Here is a 21,465-nt window from a genome sequence, read left to right as displayed (position 1 = left end):
ATTGACAGAAGACATCATTTAGAAAGATGGAAACCCCTGCAGTCCATGATATTTTTGAGCTTCCCTAACTATTGTCGGTGTTCATCTTAATCGCCTGATTATTTTATCACAACTGCAGATATTTTCTTCAACATTTCTTCACGCTGAGATATACTGAGAGTATTGAATGACTTAAAATACAACTATTGATCCAGGTAAATTTTACAGTGTGCTATCAATACATACTCCAAAGGATATCTCAATATAATTAGGTTCAGGCTATTCAGGAGAGGTTAAGAAGCACTTCTATATACAAAGGGTAGAAAATGTTTGGAACTCTCTTCCACAAATGGCAGTTAAAGCTGCATCAATTGTTAATTTTAAATCTGAGACAGACAAATTTTTCTTAAAGAAATGTACTTAATATGAGCCAAAAGTATATGGAGTTAGGCCACAGATCAGCCACAATCTTATTGAAAGCTGGAACAGGCTTGAGGGCTGAATGGCCTATTTCCATTCTATGTTCCTATATTTCTATTTCAGTGCAGTTCAAACCATTCTGATATGGAACGGGCTGCATGATAAGATGGGAGGCAGTTATTAAAAGTCCAAATTTGTTGCATTTGAGACAAGCTAATCCTTAAATTGATCGCATTCTGAAACTCTCCCAGAAAGATTGCCAGTAAACTGTAGGGGCTCATTGCCAGGTTGTCAGCAAATCACATCTGAATACAAGTCTTTTTCTCCCGTCTCTGTGTTACTAAAAATAGACTAGTAGATGCCCCTTGTTCAAAGGGGAAACTGGGAAAAAGAAAGCAGTCTGTGACAGCCAGAGTATCTTCCTTCTATTGATCAAATGCAGCAAATGTACTGAATCTTGTCATATGAATAATAGAAAGTGAGGTATTTCATATCTTGCAGTGAACTAAAGAATGCAAGGCTTCACAAATACGTGAGATACACAATACATAAGAACATAATTAACAGAAGCTGCAGTAGATTCAGCCCCTCAAAACTGCTTCAATATTCAATAAGATCATTTCTGAACTTCTATTCCACTATCCCAACCTATCCCTATACCCCTTAATTCTATCAATATCCAAATTGAGCATAGTAATGAGTATGCTGGTTGACTGAACATTCAATGCTGAAGATAATAAATATATACAACTCTCCAAGTCAATACATTTCTCCTTTCCTAAATAGCCAACCTTGAATTCAAAGTCTGTTTGGAGACTTTGCAGCCAGGGTGAATGTTGTCTCATTGACAGTACAGGTAAAGCCTTGAGAACTTCAATTGGTTCAATGAGATCACTGCTTATTCTTCAAAATTCCAGGAATTTAGGCCCATTCTATCCACCCACTTTTCCTAGAATAGTCCTCTCATTTCAACAACTAAATTACTTTGGCTGTTGCATCCCATCTAAGGCATGAACATAATTCCTTAGATAAAGAGACCAAAGGTTCACAGTTTTCCAGGTCTGGTCTCACTGCAGCCTTGCATAACTATGACAGGATTTCTTTGCAACCTTTTACGTTGCACTAAAGGCTAACACATCAGTTGTCTTCCTAACTGCTTGCTGGATCTGCTCCTGCATTAAGGGACAGGTAAATTATAAAAAGGCTTGATTTATTAGCAGACTCCAACTGATATACTGTTACAAAGTTGGGCAGAGTATTCATGAATTGGAAGGCAGGAAGTCTGAATGGTTGGTAAAAAATGATTTTGTGGAAAAAGAGTGTCTGGTCCCTTTAAGACATTGAGCTTTGTCTGTGCTTGGAAGTTTAGAAGTACTGTATACAGAGAGCGCTCGAATTGAAACGTTTTGTACTGAACAGCCAAGCAGCACTTTTCCCAAGACAACAAGTTTGAACTTGGCCAATAAATTTAAACCAAGCACTGTGTAATTCAAAGTCACTTGGATTAAAAAAATACTGATGGTGTTGACAACATCGAACCAATCCTACATGAGAATAACTATTATGTCATTATGGGTATAAAGATAAGGACATTTGGAAAACCGGGAGAGAGCCAACTGCTGCCAGAAGGGACAGTCAAACTTCAGTTGCAGCGAAAGCAAGTTCGTCATCTGAAATACAAACCTGGCTTTCATATAAAATTACTGAGCTCTCTGAAAAGACCCATCAAAGGTACCACCGCATTTTGGCTCAAAGCCCTCATGGAAGAAATTAAAGAGATAAACGTGCAAGACAGCAGAATCATCAGAAGGCATTTATGACCTGAGATCAATGGAAGGAACATTGGAGATAAAGCAGAGAAGACATAGACCGTGCGAACTTGGAGCGATTAAGTTTTTTTTAATTATCTGGATCTATATAAGTGGGACTTGTGTTTATTTCAACAGCATTCCAGTAGAATTTAAACCAGTTGGGAAGTAGTTAGTAGTCTAGGGGGGAATTACTCAGTTTGTTAGTAATTCTGTTAATTTGTTCATTGTTAGGGTTAAACAAATACATTGTTTTTGTTATTTGTAAAGTGGAGATCAGGGATTTTCTTTCTTTCAACTACTCTTTTAACAGATTATAAGGGGGAAGACAAGTTTCTCTGGGTGTTTTGGGGGTAATTATTAGAAGGGAACTTCTACTCCCATCATAACAGGTGGGAGCCTGTGTTTTGGTTTAACTATTAGAAGGGTTTGGCCATTCTCTCCCGTAACAAATTGGGAGCTTGTCCGGGATCTGGTTGGTTAAAGTCCAGCATCTAGACGGTTCAAGTCCAAGATCTGGCCAGATTGAAACAGACTTGGGGATTATTGTCCTAGATGTTTAAATAAAACTTAAGAGAGAAAAATCTGTTTAATTTTGGTTAGTAGTCAGTGATTAAATTAAAAATGAGGGAACTGGCTCTTAACCTTACTAAAGAGGTTCTGGGATTTGAAGACGCTTCTCAAATTTGCTGAGAAAGTTTAGAAAGACAAAGGAATGATATACTTGTGGAATTAGCAGACAAGCTAGAAATGGGTTTAACTAGGGATAAAAGGAAAGCTGAAACTGTAAATGGAGTTGCTCAAACACATAGGTGTATCACAGAAACAGGCAAGTGCCATGGAGTTAGAAAAAATTAAATTGCAAATGAGACAACTGGAGTTAGAAGATAAAGAAAAGGAGAGAAGGTTCTTAGCTGAGAAAAAAGAAAGAGAGAGAGAAGACAGGGAGAAAGAGAGAGAGAGTTTGAACCTCAGAAGTTACAAATTGAACAGGAAAGTCAATTTAAAAGGATGGAGATGAAGGTAAAAGACAGGTTTAGTGAGGCGGAGAGTGACGATGAGCAAACCCATCATGGCCAAAGACCTGGTCAGGATAGATACAAATATGTCGAAACATTCCCAAAATTCAATGAAAAAGATGTGGAAGCCTTTTTCATTTCATTTGAAAAACCTGCTAAGCAGATGAATTGGCCAGAGACTATGTGGGTAATGTTAATTCAGACCAAGTTGGTAGGCAGGGCTAGTGAGGTGTTTGCAGCGCTGTCAGATGAGGTGTCAAGAGATTATGAAGAGGTTAAACAGGCTATTTTGAGTGTCTATAAATTGGTACCAGAAGCATATAGGCAACAGTTCAGAAACATAAAGAAGGAACCTGGTCAGAGTTTTGTTGTGTTTGAAGGAATTAAACAGAGCAACAGCGACAGCATTAAAGATAGAAGACATATGAGGGTCTTAGAGAAATTATTTTGATGGAGGAGTTTAAAAACTCACTTCCAGAGAGGATAAGAACTCATACTGAGGAACAGAAAGTTACCAACGTAAGAACAGCTGCAGAGATAGCGGATGAATATTTATTAGTGCATAAATTGAAATTTAGCTTCCGACAGCAATTTCATTCTGTGAGGGATAGAAATTGGGAAAACAATTGAAAAACAAAAAGTAGATCTAACTGGGAGCAGTTTACCACATGTGAAAAAAGAAACCTAATAGGGTGAAAAAGAAGTGAAAGGGCCTCAGGTGCCTTCACTGTAATAAGATGGGACACACAAAGTCACAGTGCTGGTGGTTTAAGAGAGGCACTGGGAAAAAGGATGTGGTAAAAGAGGCTAAACCAGTGGGATTAGTTGAGGTAGTGAAGGAAATCCTGAAAGAATTCAAGGAGCTGCAGGAGAATGCACAGCCTAGTCACAGGCAGGATAATGAGACAGTATCTGATATCAACAAACACTTCACCTCTGGGGGTTAAGGTTTACTCAATAAGAATAGAGGGAGAAGGTAAAGAAGTTACAATATTGAGAAATAGAGGAGCTGGTCAGTCTCTAACAGTAAGAGATGAAAGTATTTGCACTCCTTCCGAAATGCTACCCGAGAGAGTGGTAATCTGTGGAATAGATGGGTAGAGATTTAGCGTTCCCCTGTGTAAAATCAGGTTGGAAAGTCCAATCAAGGCTGGAGAAGTGAAAGTGGGAGTGATTGAAAGAGTGTCAATTCCTGGAATACAGTTTGTTCTTGGAAACAACTTAGTAGGAGAGAGCCAACTGCCATTTGAAGGGAGAGCCAAACTTCAGCTGCAGCGAAAACACGTTCACCTTCTGATATACAAACCTGGCTTTCACATAAAATTGCTGAAAAGACCCATCAAAGGTACCACCGCATTTTGGCTCAAAGACCTCATGGTAGAAATTAGAGATAAATATGCAAGACAGCAGAATCATCAGAAGAAAGGTGTTTGTGACATGAGATCAACGGAAGGAAGATTGGAGATAAAGTGGAGAAGACATAGACTGTGCGAATTTGGAGCGATTAAGTTTTTTTAAAATTAACTTGGACTATATACGTGGGACTTGTGTTTATTTGAACAGCATTCCAATAGAATTTAGACCAGTTAGGAAGTAGATAGTAGTCTAAGGGGGAATTATTCAGTTTGTGAGTAATTCTGTTAATTTGTTCATTGTTAGGATTAAACAAATAAATTGTTTCTTCTAATTTGTAAAGTGGAGATTAGGGACTTTCTTTCTTTTAACCATTCTTTTAACAGATTACGAGGGGAAAGGCGAGCTTCTGTGGGTGTTTTGGGGTTAATTATTAGAAGGGAACTTCTACTCCAGCCATAACAGGTTGGGGCTTGTGTTTTGGTTTAACTTTCAGACGGGCTCGGGCCATTCCCCCTGTGTAGCAATATGCGTTGTATATTTCAGGCAGATCCACCAAACAGATTCAGCAATTATTATCTTCAACAACAGCTGCACTTCCTAAACTAAGAACTGATGTTGGCCGTATCATGCTTTATATCCTGCTTCCTCGATCATTTGCATATACTTTGAAAGTGATATTAGAAAACTTGCATGCTAAACTTCTATGATTTATCCACAAAGGTCCCCAAATCTGTCTGAAAACAAACCCTTATTAGTCTTTCATTTCTAAGAAAAATCCCTTTTCATTTTCGCTGCCAAGTGAATAATTTCACATTTCACACAAAAACCAACTGGTGCTTTCTGATCCAATCACTTTGTAAGGATTTGTGCTTGGGCCAAGTCATTTATGATCTACAGTAGCATTGATGAGGGGATTGAGTTTAATATATCGAAGCTTGCTGGGACAGTAAGAAGCAAAGAGGCTGTAAAAACTATACTATTTAGATTCTTCTATCCTGAAAAATGGACACTTCCTATTCTCAGTTTTCTGTCCATGAAATTTTCAATCCATGCTCATTAATTTAGCAAATTAAAAAAAGGATAAACTGCAAATAACTAGCATTGTTCTTTTATCCTCAGTGTCTAAATATAATTATCGACATCTTTTGTTTGCTCTACAGTATCTATAGAAACTCCAAGTATATTTTGAATTATTCTCCTGTTCTTGATTTCTTAGCTCTGCCACTGTTTTACGTATTATTTTCAAGACTGGAAAACACATCTCCCTTTTCACTTTAATGGCATTAGCTCCCAAGAGTGAGATGAAATGGTTTTTCATCTGCAAAAACACTTTGTTGTCATTTTAGATAAACTTTCCCTAGCTTAAAATGTTGATTTATCCTATTGTTTCCTTCCGCGTCAGATCTGTCCTCTTGTCCTTAAAGTGTGCTGTCAACATCCTTCTTTTCCTAAAAACATACACTTGACCTGCCTACTTACAAGCTTTATATCATTTCCAAGCTAGCCTCCCCTTCCAATGTTGTTAAATATGTTGTGGCATCCTAAATTCGGTCCAATCTTACCTGGGATTCCATGTCTGAATCCTTCAAACAGATATCCTTCTCTATTACTGTATCAGAACAGCTCTCATCAAAGTCACAAATAACATCCTGTGTGATTCTTATAAATTACTTCTTGATTTTCCCTAGGACAGTCTACAGCCACTGGCTCAGTTGATTTCACCATCTTCCACCATTTCTATCCAGCTAGCTGAAACTGGCACTCACCTGGTTCCACTGCATTTCTCATTTATCTAATGGTAACTAGCGAACTGTAACAATGATTCTTCCTTGACTGTGTCCGTGGCCACCTCATCTCTCTAAATGTCCTCAGCAAGATTATCCAACAATGTCATTTTTTACATGTATGTCAATAACACTCAGTTCTACCTCACCGCCACCTCTTTTGAATGGCCCACTGTTTTTTATTTGTCAGACTTTATTTTTGACGTCAATAAAGGATGCTACCCTATGGGAATTCCAAGCTGAGTTGATTAATTTATTCTACATTCCCAGTGAAGGTCAGAACATTCTTGTCAGAGTAGGAGCATCTGTGGGAAAGTTAGGAGATACAATCTCTTCCATCTCTTTCCTGGTTCGCTTTTCAAGTGTCGTGGTTTATCAGGGTGAACAATGATTATTGTTGCACCACAGCACGAAAACACCAGAACCTCACCTCTGACTGAAAAGGAAGAGACCCCTGACTAGCACTCCCTTCGTTCCATGTCTTCCTTACCTTTCTCGAGGCATCTGGTGGTTTGGGTTATGACGGCAGCGGATACTGAGGCTGAAGAGTTTGCGGGCAGTGCGCTGGATTTTCAACTTTAACGTCTCCACAGAGCTCTGGAGAATTTTGTACCGTGCCTGGAGATCCCAGTCATTGCCCCAGAGCTGGTGGACACTCCCCACGGTCAGGAAATGTGTGGTGGGCAAACGCTTCAAGAAGGACTTGAATTCATCTGGAAGGAAATAATGACAGGCGGGCTTTGAATAGCAAGTTCTGCAAAGACAGGCTTATTTCTATTCTACATTTTTGATTAGACGTTGACCACTCTAGGCGCTGCCCCAATCCTCTTTGGCTTGGACTGGACAGACACCTTCCAATGTAAAATGCCAACTGCCGTGGTGCATGCTCTTCATTTCTAGAGGTGGCAACTTATTCTAAAGAAGACACAAATTCCACATGGTTGATCCAAAACCAATGTTTTCCACATAGGTTATCTTGTTTCTCTCTAAGGTTTGCCTGACATAAGCCATGAGTTGGATTTGGGAGCACAGTCTATTTTCAGATCAGCCTCCATGTGTAATTGGAAAACATGGGAGCATTCTTGAATAGACCATTCCTTTTCCATCATTGTGGTATTTGATCAACATTAAAATAGCCTGAACAAAAACAAAGTTGCTGGTCACCGGACCCGAAACGTTAACTCTGTTTTCTCCTTCACAGATGCTGCCAGACCTGCTGAGCTTTTCCAGCTACTTTGTTTTTGTTCCTGATTTACAGCATCCGCAGTTCTTTCGGTTTTTATTTAAAATAGCCTGCATTGGTGTCAACTGTGGCTGTTGGTAGTTCTCCTGAAAGGAAGGTGCAAGCTGAGTCCCACTCTAGAGAATTAAACACACACAATCTAGGCTGCTACTCTAATGTAGTCTGGAGACAGTGCTAGACTGTCTGAGGCGTCACCTTTCAGATGAGACCCTAAGCCATGGCCATGGCTACCTTCTCACGTCGATGAGGAAGAACTCATGGTACTTTTCTGAAGAACAGCAACAGAAGGTCTATACAATGTACTGTTCAAAATTTATTCCAAACCAACACTCAGAAAATGCAAGATTATCTCCCCGTTATACCTGCTATATGGGACACTGCTGTGTACAAATTACATTATAACAGACACTTTTCTCAAGTACTTAACTGACAGTAAAGAATTTCAAAACAACCTTAAACTTCGATGGTCTATTTGTAAATGCAAGTTCTTCCTTGCAATTGCTTTAAGTTTCATTTGCAGTTATCACCCCGAGAACAAAAAAATGGATTTTGCACAGGAACAGGGCAGTTGTGGAAATGACCAAATACAGAGGGAAAGAAGTAGATTTTGAGGATATGCAGCAAAAGGCATGGGGAGAAGTTGTTGAAAACTGGGGTAAGACAGCTTGAAAAATATTCAAACAGAAACTGGGCTGAGAGAGAGAACCAATCATTGGTGTGAGTCTCCATCTCACTATTGGGACACAGCACAAGGTATCAAATTATTATGCCAACATATTGTTTATATTTATTTGCTTAACATTTCTGAATTCATATTGAAGGACAAAGGGCTCAGAGAACATGACTCACAGCATCAAAACAATCAGACAATTTTTCCACAACTCTGTGCCTTGTGAAGTAATCATAAAAATTCACAAATAGCATCAGCCAGATCTGTGGATATCCCCGTTCTCAGTGTCTAATGGAATATAGTTTTGTACAATGAAGAACAAAGTGTTTAGTTACAGTGATTAAATGGTGGTGTTTTCTCAGTGTAAAAGGCCAATAAATTATCAGCACTGATGACACAAGTGATTTAGGGCAGCCTCAGTTGTGATGGAAATAAAATGAGACAAGTGACTACTCTGTGTGTGTTTTTTTTTCTCATCTGTCTCTCATGCAGCTGTTGATGTTATAAATCTGCAGGTTCCCATCCAAGACTCCATAAGTGTACGAGTGTTGGCAGATTACACAAACAGAGGGAGGAGAATATCAAAGTAAATCCCCACCATATTCTTCCCTTAGAACTGCAGTGGTGGCTTGTTACATGAGTCTTAATTTGGTGAACTACAAAGGTGAAGAGCATTCATATGTTTGTGCAGAGGGTTGCCAACAGTTTTCAATTCCCATACAATCTGAGGTCACCTGACTATTCAACCTCACCCCTCACCTGCAGTGTAGTGATCCTCATGTCTAACTCAACAGCAGTTGTCTCTCTCTCTGTCTCTCTAATGAGAGAGGACACTTAGGGTCCTCAGTAACCCATAGTGACTTCTGCTTTTCAAGTACTTAGAGCCCTAATAAAGGGAGATTGCTGGCACACTCTATATCCAGCGTGGGGGTGGGCATCTGTAATGCTACATTCTGAAAAGGACTTGCACCAGGTTTCTTCCCTCATTATCAGGCCTGGGATCCATTTAACACGCACTTTCTAACACAGGTCACTGGATGACAAATATCGATAAGGAAAATTGCTGGTTGTTCTCCCTGAGTGGAGTGTTGTGGTCAACTGTGGGATTTTAATGGCTGTTTAAAGTCAAAATCAGAAGTCATATGACACTAGGTTACAGTCTAACAGGTTTATTTAAAATCAGAAGCTTTCGGGACCCTGTTCCTTCGTCAGGTGAAGTAGTGAAGTGATTTGAATAGGTGTCATGTGTATCCCAGTCCAACACCAGCACATCTTGTTTAAATTCAAGTCAGAAAAGGGAACGGATTGAACTTGATGCATTTACTATTCAGTTACAATGGAACGTCAGGGTTTTGCTCAATTTGTGAACTGCATTTTGAAGTCAATACATCTTTTAAAATGGAACCAAGTAACAATAATCAATCATAATGGTCATTAAATGAAAAACTCTGTCACCTGCTGAGGGACTTCCACTTTTACAAAGCTGGATTTCTGAGAAGAAATCCAGAAATCACACTGTTTCTGGTTGCTGGGTATTGTGAAATTAGTGAAATTAGTACGAGACTGTGATAGGCAAGATTAGAAATCAAAGTTTTGAAGTAACTGCAAAATAATTGTCAATGTGAGAATCCCAAATGAGGCTTTATTCGAATCGCTTGTGCCCATTTAAGCTGTGTGGCATGCAATTTTTCAAAATGTTTATTTTTATCCCAAGAGAGCTCTCAAAGTTTATTCAATTTACCTGATGTTTCAAAATCTTTATAAGCTGTGTTCCAGGCCTCAGAAAGTCCAGCCAGTGAATTTTCCATGAGTTGAATGTCAGTGATAGGACAGTTGCATTGTGGAAATTCTATTGCACACTGACAAGCACACTGGCTGTTTTTACAGATGTATTCGCCTTCTCCATTGCACATGATGTAGCTCAGGGCTGACTGCACAAACTTCTCTCTCAGGTATTCAGGAAGAACAACCTGGAGACCTACAGGAGCAGATAAGCAAAGGGGGAATGCATTAATGATTTTATTTAATTCAGTTATTTCCACCAGAATACAAAACCAGTGGCCAGTCAACGATTCAGACTTATCCAGTGCAACCTCCAAAAACAATACCTCATTTTCTTTCACAGCACAGTTCTTCAGGGCAGTTAAGTTGCATGAAAGTATTGAATATTGCAATAAACATTCAGCTACAGGACAGGATAATTAAGTCTGCAAATGATTAATTTTATTTTGCTGGAGGATCATGCACGGTAAGCAGATACTTATTTATATATGTAAGAACGTGGCTCCTAACAGAAACACTCTACAATTTGAGTTTATGCAGCAAAATACGCTTGCTTCTGCCAGTGTACTATTGTTAAGGTGACTAACAAATGCACAATTTTAATGTATCATATTAATCTCTCTCTCTAAGATAACTCAAATGAAATGCATGTTGCACAAAGACTAAAATGCATTAGTGTACTTGGCCAGTTGATTCAATAAATGCCAAAAGATCTGGAGTAAGAATCTAATGGCACAATGGTAGTTCGTGATAATACTGTGGCTTTAAGAGGTGTGTATTGTCCTGGTTTCTTTTAGAGAGAAATTTGGGGGACAGGTACCGAGCAGTCTATGAGAGCATAAACAGCTTGTGAGGCCTTTTTTTTAAGTTGGAACAATAGTAGCAGCCCGAGTGGGGATGGTCAAGATCTCACAGATCTAGGATTTTTAGTTAGCTTTCAGCAGCGTTGGAAGGTAGTGAATCTATCCTGGCTCTCTCAGAAATGTCTATTGATATCCTTTCCTCATGGATTGGAGAACTGCATGTGAGACAATCCGTTTTCTGAACTGGCCTTTTGCCAAGGATGTGTTCATGGTATGTCATTATATGGGAATAGTTATGGTTTGGTTATCTGTTTAGTGGTAAAATAATCTACTGTTCTGTTAAATTTTCTAATAGCATTAAGTTATTCCAAGTTCCTCTTTCTTTTGTTGTATTTGCACTGTAGCAGTTGAATAAACTGTGTTCTGCTTAATGTCAAGTAGTTTGACCAATCAAATTGCATGTGGAACACAGCACCTCACATTTACCTTTAAAATAAGAAAAAAATAAGGGTCTAGGCTATCATCTAATAATTTTGAGGGGGTTTGGTCTGGTCCATAATAAATGTTACTACCTGGGTTCAAGTCCCACCTGCTCTGGAGCTGATCATTGTTATGGACCAGAGCAAACCCCGTCAAAATATAACAAGAAGATAGCCTGGACCCTAACTTTTATCTTATGTGTAGGCAAGTGTAAGGTGCTGTGTTCCAGATGTTTCAGAGATAGTAGGAACTGCAGATGCTGGAGAATCTCAGATAACAAGGTGTGATAGTAGGAACTATCCTGCTCCTCTGATGCTGCTTGGCCTGTTGTGTTCATCCAGATCTACACCTTGTTATCTCTATGTTCCAGATGTGATTTGATTGGTCAAACTATTAGACTTTAAGCAAAACAATATTTATTCTTACATCACAGTTAAAATACAAAAGAAATGGCACAACTTTAACTCTATCAAAATACTTAATAAAATAATATATTATTTAACGACTACCCATCAACTGTTCCAATATAGCAGCATCCCATATACACACCCTTGGCAAAGGCAAATTCAGCTAAACAGTGTTATTTTCATGTGGTATTTTCTCACTCTAGTCAAACAGAATATAATACTGAAAAAAACAAATCGAGCAGCCAAGAGAGAACTCAGGTTTTCGCAGCAGAGAGAGAGAGCTGCATCTAGCAGCTTCAACTCCAAAAACCTCCAACTTCTTCAGCTGAAAGTAAATCTGAAACTCTGGGTCTGCATGAGCCTGACTCCACCTACTCGTGTTTCTTTTGTCTCCACTCGCTGATGCATGCCCCCATGCCAAAACATTGACTTATTCCCAACTTAGAACTTTTACTTTTTGTCTACCATTATCCTAAGATAAATATTAAAGCTAACCAAGTAATCAAAAAAACCAACTGCAGATGCTGGAAATCAGAAACAAAAACAGAAACTGCTGGAGAAACTCAGGAGGTCCGGCAGCATCTGTGGAGAGAAAGCAGAGTTAACATTTCCAGTCTGGTGACCCTTCTTCAGAACTCATGAACACTGAAGAAGGGTCACTGGACCCAAAACAATAACACTGCTTTCCCTCCACAGATCATGCCTGAGTTTTTCCAGCAATTTCTGCTTTTGTGAGTAATGATTGTGACCACTAAACTGTTAAAATCTTTCACCAGGATTATACAAGCCTTGCACTATTTTATTCCTCCGCAATTATTTCTTTCAGGTGACAAGTATTTAATAGTTATTTTAAAAAAAGATAATTTTAGGACCTGGGAGACCTCTATAATGGGAGTCTGACTGTTCTTGGATCATTTAAAGGATGCAGTGTAAAAGTGGCTAAAGCAGATCCTGGCAATTACAAGTGCAGAATTCCATGAAAAAATTGTCGTTCTTGTTCTGGGATATACAGAGGTGCCCTTGTTTTACACGGTTGCTAGAGTATATCGCTTGGTTAGGTGGTTGGTGAATGTGGTCATCTAAAACTCTGCTGCTTGTGTTTGAACTCACAGCACATTTGTTCCCCTATGATCTCCAAGCCTGTTGACCTATATTGGTTCCTATTCAAGCAACACTTTGGTTTAAAGTGTCACACCCTGTTTTCGAACACTTCCATGGCCTTTCACCTCCATCTCTGTAATTGTGTTCAGCTCCCCCTTGAGATCTCTGCACTCCTCTAATCCTGGCATTGTGGGCGGAACTATATCAAATGGATTAAAGTGATTCAGAAGATAACTCACCACCAACTTGTTGAGGATAACTACGGATGCGTGATAAATGCTGCCCAGCCATCATCACCCACGTGACACGAGTGAATTTTAAAAAAAAAATGTTCTTGTAAATCTCTTCTGTTCTGTACTCAGATCCTTCCTAAAAGGCACAATGCTCAGAACGGTACACAACACTCCAGCTGAGATTGTCTGGTTTGGAACAGGAGAGAGTCCATCTCATTCTGGCCTCTTCAGCTCTTGTCTTCTCAACCCACCAAAACCGCACTGGGTCAACCTGCAACTATCACCAAGTTGAACTAAACCTAGTATAGAGCAGCCTATACAGATAAGGTGTGAAATGCAACAAAAAGGACTTGAAATCCATTGAGCTGACTGTAAAGCAAGATATGGGCTCAAAGAAAAGGACAGACTCAATAAATACTGGTGTTTGATGATTGCAGTTAAAGTGGTTGTTTGCTACAAGCAACGGATTAATACTGATGGTGTCTTTATATTACTCAGAGACACAACAACATCAGCTTGAGCAAGAAAATGTTACTATTGAACTCCTTCTTGACAGGCATTGGGGTACCTGGAGCATAAAAATGAACGTGCAGCTGCAACAGACTTGTATATTTTTTGGCTATGGACATCTTACACATAACTGGCTAGGATAATCCTTTACTTTAGGTTTGCATTGAAAGCTGGATATCAATGCTTAAGAGGCATTAATTAAATAGTCAAAGTGCTACATTGACTACTGGTTGCTTGTGAGCTTTTCAACAATTAGCTCTATGGATAATTTAATCAACCTTTCGCAACACAGCTCCAAGTCAGGTAGGACTTGAACCTAAATCTTCCAACTGAGAAGTAGGCTGGAAGACCCACAATTAGCACTTAAGATATTTTCTAATTAACCTGTTCAGAGACATTATTATACATACCTTTGGAGCAGGTGGGACTTGAAACTGGGGCTTTTAATTCAGAGGTAGAGATATTACTACAGCACCATAATGCCCCTCCACAATTCCTTCTATATTACACATCAGGAAATTAAATTCAGTCTAATGTCAATAGCAGGCTCTCAGAAATAAAATGCAACTATTAATAAGTTTCCAAAGAAATGTTAGGCTCTTAGTCTTGGACTCCAAAGGTTAGTGCAGTTTCAATAGTGTAGCTAACAAGCTATCAGTTGACCAAAGTGCCAATTATTAACTTTTCAAATGATTCCTCCACCTAATATTAGTAAGGAAAAGGTCATTTTCATTCTGTGTCACCTTTGGATAAATTGCAAAAATGCTATAACTTAATTTCACCTCCTGCTGTATCTTGTTAGAATTGACTTGGTTTCCTGCAAAAAAAAATACCCCTGAAACAGTGAAATATTGTGAAGTATATTTGCTTAAACTCCATCATCCACAGTCGTGTCAATTCCTGTAGCAATCTTCTGCTCTCTGATGGCCAAATCATCTTCAAATACTTCATGGCTTAAGGAAACACAAATGAAATACAGAAGGGACCAGTGCATGCTGGTCTGATATCCACAGATTCATCATATGTAGCCCTGTGAGAGACATGTTCTGTAAATGAATAGGGATGCTGTTGTTACTGTGGGTTTTCAGAATGGATGGGACAGATCTTGTTGAGTGAAAAGAAAAATCAGATTAGTTTTGATTGTAAAGAATATTCCTGTAAACTTTAATTGCTCTTGTGATGTTGTTCCTTGTTCACAATGCAAGGACAGGTCTATGAAGTATTTTTGAACTGTAAACACAATTCTATCTAGACAAGTGTTAAGTCACACTGCTCAAAGAATAGCCAAAACAGACATGATGACCTTAATGGCCTCCTTCTGTGTCACAATACTTTTGTGATTCTGTACACTTAACTCCATATAATCGAACTGTATAACACAGAGGAAAGTAATATGGTCCATCATGCCTTTCCTGGCTCACTTTAGAGTGATCCAATTAGTCCAACTGTTTCCTCACAGCCCTATAAATACTTTTACTTCAAGTTTAAATCCAATCCTTTTTTGACAGGCAGCTCTCAACTTCTATTTCATTATTTTGATCATTCCATTAAATCTACATCTTTTGGTTCTTACAATCTTGTCAGTGAAGCCAATACTTATTCTATCATAGCCTTATTCTATCAGAGATTTTTCCTTCATAATTTTGATCTGTTCTACTTAAATTTCTTAAAATTCTACTTATTCCCTTGACTTCTTTCTGCTCTGAGGGGAACAAGCCTATCCTCTCTTGACTCTCCATGCAAGCTGAAACCCCTCAAAACTGCACCACTCTGGTAAATTTCCTCTGCACCCACTACCAAGCTGAAATGCCCTTTTAAATCTGTGGCATCCAGAAGGCACATGAGGAATATTTCATTTGAAGTCTGTTCCTAATTCTTAAGATTTGCGCCATAGGAGCTAATTAGTAAAATTAACTTGTCTTGTCCAACATGCTACAGCAATTGGCATATGCATATCTACATCACAGAAGGTGACAATTTGTTATTCAGGACCATTAACCAATAATGCTTGTTAGAAGCACCTGTTTTGTTCTTATGTGGAGGCGGAATGAGGCTCAACTACCTTGAGACTCACTTGCAGCAGGAGACTCCAAAGAGAACAGTGGAAGTGCTTCAGGGAAATCCTCCAAAGTGTTCCTGAACTGTTCTAACCTGCCCCAGGAACCCTTGGCTTGTGACCAACCAAAACAGAGAAGGATCACTTCGAAAGAACAAAAGAACAAAAGAGAAGTACAGCACAGGAACAGGCCCTTCAGCCCTCCAAGCCTGTGCCGAACATCATGCCCTGACTAAACTAAAAAACAAACCTTCTGCCCTTATTCAATCCGTACCCTACTATTCCCTCCCTATTCACATAACCATCCAGATGCTTCTTAAATGTCGCCCACATACCTACTTCCACCACCTCTTCTGGCAGTGCTTCCCAGGCTCCTACCACTCTCTGCATGAAAAGCCTCCTTCGCACATCTCCCTTAAACACTCCCCCTCTCACCTTGAACCTGTGCCTCCTTGTAATTGAAACTTCAACCCTGGGAAAAAAGCCTCTAACTATCCACCCTATCTACACCTCTCATAATTTTGTCGACATCCATCAGGTCTCCTCTCAGCCTCCGTTTTTCCAGTGAAAACAATCCTGGTCTTTTTAACCTTACCTCATAGACTATGCCCTAGATACGGGGCAACATCCTGATGAACTTCCTCTGCACTGTCTTCAAAGCTTCTATGTCCTTCTGATAATGTGGTGACCAAAACTGCACACAATACTCCAAATATGGCCTAACAAGGGTTTTATATAGCTCCAACGTCATTTGCCAACTGTTGTACTCCATGCCCCAGCCGATGAAGGCATGCATGCCATATGCCTTCTTAGTTTCCTTGGCCACCTGTGTTGCCATTTTAATGAACTGTGGACCTGCATGCCCAGATCTGTCTGTATGTTAATGTTCCTAAGAGTTCTGCCATTAACAGTATAATTCACATCTAAATTTGATCCTCTAAAATGCATCACCTCGCATTTGTCTGGATTAAACTCCATCTGCCATTTCTGTGCCCAAGTCGCCAATCTATCTATATCCTGTTGTATCCTTTCACAATCGTTGGCATTATCAGCAACTCTGCCAATCTTTATGTCATCTGAAAACTTATAATCAGACCACCCACATTTTCCTGCAGATCATTTATGTATACTATAAAAAAGAGGACCTAAGACTGATCCCTGTGGAATACCACTAGTTACCAGTCTCCATTCTGAAAAACACCCTTCCACTGTTACCCTCTGTCTTCTATGACCAAGCCAGTTTTGTGTCCATCTAGCCAGCCCACCCCAAATCCCATGTGATTTTAGTTTTGCTACCATGCGGGACTTTATCAAATGCCTTACAAAAGTCCACATAAACTACACTCACAGCCCTTCCCTCATCAATTATCTTTGTCACCTCTTCAAAAATTTCAATCAGTTTGGTGAGACACGACCTTCTTCCAAATGTGTATATAGCTTGTCCCTTAGTATCTTCTTGAAGAGCTTCGCCACCACGAATGTCTGGTTCACCGGCCTATAATTTTGTGGATTATCTCTACTTCCACTCTTAAACAAGGGAACAACATTGGCTAATCTCCATTTCTCTGAAACCTCACCTGTGGTCAAAGAGGATGTGAAGATATCTGCTAATGCCCCAGTTATTTCTTCCCTTGCCTCTCACAGTAACAGGGAATAGATCCCATCTGGCCCTGGGGACTTGTCTACCTTAATGCAATTTCGGATACCCAAAACTTCCTCCTTCAATATATTGACATTCTCTAGCGTATTCACATACTCAAGCCTGACCCCAACATCAGATAGTTTTTCTCCTTGGTGAATACTTACACAAAGTATTCATTAAGGATCTATACCACTTCCTGTGGCTCTACACATAACTTCCCTCCTTTGCCCTTGACTCCTCTTTGCCTACTCTTTCCCCTGTTGCCCTCTTTCTTCTAATATATGTATAAAAAGCCTTGGGATTCTCTTGACCCTGTTTGCTAAAGAAATTTCATGGCCCCTTTTAGCCTTTCTAATTCCACATTTAAGTTCTTTCCTAATTTTTCTATACTCTTCAAAGGTTTCATCAGCTTGTAGCTGCATCGACCTATCGTATGCTTCTTTTTTCCTTTTGACTAAGTTTACAATTTCCCTTGTCATCCATGGTTCCTGAATCCTGCCATTCCTATCCTTCAGTTTTGCAGGGACATGCATGTCCTGCACTTTAATCAACTGGTCTTTAAAAGTCTCCCACATGCCAGGCATAGATTTTCCCTCAAGTAACTGCTCCCAACCCACATTCCCCAGGTCCTGTCTAATTTGGATATTATTGGCCCTTGCCTACTTAAGTACCCTTACCTGAGGGTCACTCTTGTCCTTGTCCATGACTACTCGAATGTTATGGAGTTATAGTCACTAAGCCCAAAATGCTCTCCTACTAAAACATCCATCACCTGTCCTGACTCATTCCCTAATACCAAGTCGAGTGTGGCCTCCTCTCTGGTTGGATTGTCACCATACTGTTTCAAAAAGCCCTCCTGGACACATCTAACAAATTGCTCTCTATCCGAGCCCCTGGCTCAAAGTGGGTCCCAGTCAATAAGAGGAAAGTTAAAGCCACCCACCACAACTACCCTGCATTTTCACACCTTTCCAGTATCTGACTACATATCTGCTCCTCTGTCTCACATGGGCTATTGGGAGGTCCATAGAAAACTCCTAACATTCTGATTTCACCCTTCCTAATCCTGAGGTCCGCGCATAATGCCTTACTGCAATATCCCTCAATACAGCTGTGATGAGATCCCTAATCAATGCAACTCCCCCACCCCTTTGGTTTCCCTTTCTGTCCCATCTAAAACAGCGATATCCTGGAATGTTAAGCTGCCAGTCCTGTCTTTCCTTTAACCATGTCTCCGTAACTGCAATAACACCGTAATTCCATGCAGTAATCCATGCTCTTAGTTCATCGGTCCTACCTGTTATACTTTGTGTATTGAAGTAAATGTGCTCCAGACCTCCAGTCCGTCTGAGCCCCGCGACTTCCCTCTGCCTGCTCTTACTCTGCGTTATGCATATCTCAGTTTCTCCTTTGTCCACAGTCCCTGCACTTACTGGCCTGTTATTCCGTTCCCACCCCCCTGTCACACTAGTTTAGACCCTTCCCAAAGAGCTCTAGCAAACCTCCCGCCCAGGATATTGGTGCCCCTCCAGTTCAGGTGCGAAGCACCCTTCTTGTATAGGTCCCACCTTCCCCAGAAGACATCCCAACAATCCTTATATCTAAAGCCCTCTGGCCTACACTAGCTCTGTAGCCATGAGTTCAACTGTACTCTGTCTCTGTTCCTAGCCTCACTAGCCCATGGCACGGTTAGTAATCCTGAGATTACTACCCTGGTAGTCCTGCTTTTTTGCTCCCAACCTAACTCCCTGAATTGTCCTCACAGGATCTCTTCCTTCTTCCTGTGTCATTTGTGCCAATGTGGACAATGACTTCTGTCTGTTTTCCCTACCATTTCAAGATGTCCTGTACCCGCTCCGAGACATCCAGGATCCTGGTACCATGGAGGCAACACAACATCCTACAGTCTCATTCATGGCCATAGAACCGCCTGTCTGTGCCGCTGACTATCCAGTCAGGGACTGAACATATCAAAATACTTTTTTTTAAGGAATGTGCAGGCACAATGTCAAGTTGTCAAAGAGAGTTCACAAGCCTCAAACCAACCTCAGACTCAATCCTTCAAACACTACCTATCCCACATGTGTTAGAGTCTGTAGCTCATGCACTGAACTGAGTCATCCTCAATTCTGAGGGAAAATAGGAGGTGGTGGATTAACTCTCATGGCCTAGCACTGAGTACAGTGGCACTCAACTGCAATAATGAGTATTTATATCATGCCTTCAAGTTAGTATCCCAAGGCATTTCACAGAAGTGTGGACTGACAAACATTGACATTGAGACACAGTCATGTTAGCCAATGCCTGGAACTGGGGTTTTAAACAAGCAGAATGAGAAGTGCAGAGGTTCTGAAATTGAATTGATATCTCAACAGTTGGCAGCACGGCTACCAATAAGTGTTTTTGTGAAGGGGGTGGGGAGGACACTTCAAGAGGCCAGACCTGGAGAAGTGCACAGTTCCCCAGGAAGGGAAATAGACAGGGTTTATTCTATCAAAACTCTCAGCTGAATAATGGCTACAAGAGGTTGGAGATACCTAACACACCCACAGGCAAGGAAGAATTCAACATTTTCCAATGTGGTCATGAATTGACAATTGGTGGACGGCCAATACCTGCCTGCCTTTTTGTTGATGAATACTTTTGCTTTGATATGGGGTCGAGGTGATGAATCACGGAGACAAGAAACAATTACTTCAAAAGGATGGAGACTGGCAAAACAGGCCAGCATTACTCACCAAACAAATAGGGTGCCAAAGCTCATATTAAACGGCTCTGTGAATAAACCACCAACTGCAAAACAATTACAGTCTGATTTTGAAAGCATTTTCCCTGCAGCAAATGTACTTGTTTATGAGATGTATCTGGTAAATATATTTACTCCATTACTGATTTGTGTAACTCGCTTTCAAAACCACAATTGGCAGCAATACCGAGATACTGCTTTGAAAACAAGCTATTTAAAATTGCACCATAACACTGCATAAAACTTTCAGCCATGTCTCTCCACTGAATTACTTTTGTACCTTTTCCTTAAAAAGGAATCATCTTGCTCTAGGGATGAAAAGCATTTAGCAGAAATAGATTCATTTTCGCTGCGGTGCATCAGATAATGGTCTAGATTTTGCAGCGATGAATAGAACTGGCTACGTTAATGTGAAAACCTGACAGTAAACTTTAGTAAATACACATATGCAGTTCAGTGCATAAATAAGGAGGTCAGTGTCTGAAGTGGCCTGCTCCTCCAAAGATTATCTGAAAAAAGTTCCTTGGGAGACTCGCCATTGAAATACATGCAATGGTTTAAAGTTCTGGACTTACTCATGCATACACACTGAAATTGTCAGGAAAAAAACATTACACATGTGAATTAACCGCACAGAGGCCGGTATCCCGTCACCGATCACCCTTTATTTACATGTGCACAGTACCCTAGCTGTGACCAGCCAGCTCGGAGTCAGTCCCTGAAGTTGCGAGGCTTTCTGAATCCTCCGTGTATATCTGTCAGCCAGGGCTCCCTGATTGGCCAAGGTTAACAACCTCAATCAAGGATCTCATAGCCTATAAGATTCACCTAGTCCTAATCACTGCACATATCTATTCCTGTGTAAATAAATGGTAAACTGCGTCATGAACTTAGTCACTGCCAATCAACCTCGCTTGAACGGAAAATTGACAAGTGTGGAAATTCATTCCATCAGACTGTACTTGTTACTAGACTATAACAAAAGGTTTAATTTTTTTTTCTTTCTACCTCTGTTCCTCTCTCTTTCCCTTAATCCAATATATCTTTTGCCCATTTCTTTTGCTTCTGTATCTCATTTGACATTGAATTGAATATTCAAACTGAGAAGTTGTGAAAGTGCAGTTTTGCATTCTGCAGTGGCTATCCAGAGGTCTGTGAAATGATGTAAAATGTAAGCAGGAGTGGAATGCAGTGATCCATATTTGCAGACAGTAATGGCTAGATGTCACACTTAAGGGGGCAACATGCAGGGATAAAGAGACTTTGTAAGAAAAGCAGGCTGACCCACCTTACCAATAGATTTACTTTCTTAAACGCACTGGTAAAGCACTTGCTACACCAATGGGTTCCAAACTATTGGTTGTGAATGGGGCTGCAGAAATAGCATTTGAGTTTCTGAGCCCTCGCTTCCTCTGAGACAGCACTG

General features: G+C 40.1%; 1 protein-coding gene across 1 annotated transcript in view; it reads right to left on the bottom strand.

The window, feature by feature from the left end:
• Nucleotides 1–21,465, bottom strand: part of brinp1 (bone morphogenetic protein/retinoic acid inducible neural-specific 1) — a 107,149-nt gene that overhangs the window by 7,648 nt on the left and 78,036 nt on the right. The window contains exons 5-6 of the mRNA XM_048613350.1: nucleotides 10,021–10,257; nucleotides 6,857–7,079 (exon numbers count right to left, since the gene is read on the bottom strand). Of these exons, the coding sequence (XP_048469307.1) occupies nucleotides 6,857–7,079; nucleotides 10,021–10,257 (460 nt within the window). The remainder of the gene's footprint in view (nucleotides 1–6,856; nucleotides 7,080–10,020; nucleotides 10,258–21,465) is intronic.

Source organism: Rhincodon typus, chromosome 28 (genome assembly GCF_021869965.1).
Source record: "Rhincodon typus isolate 14 chromosome 28, sRhiTyp1.1, whole genome shotgun sequence".
Classification (NCBI taxonomy): Eukaryota; Metazoa; Chordata; class Chondrichthyes; order Orectolobiformes; family Rhincodontidae; genus Rhincodon; species Rhincodon typus.
This window is presented reverse-complemented; position numbering and strand designations above follow the sequence as displayed.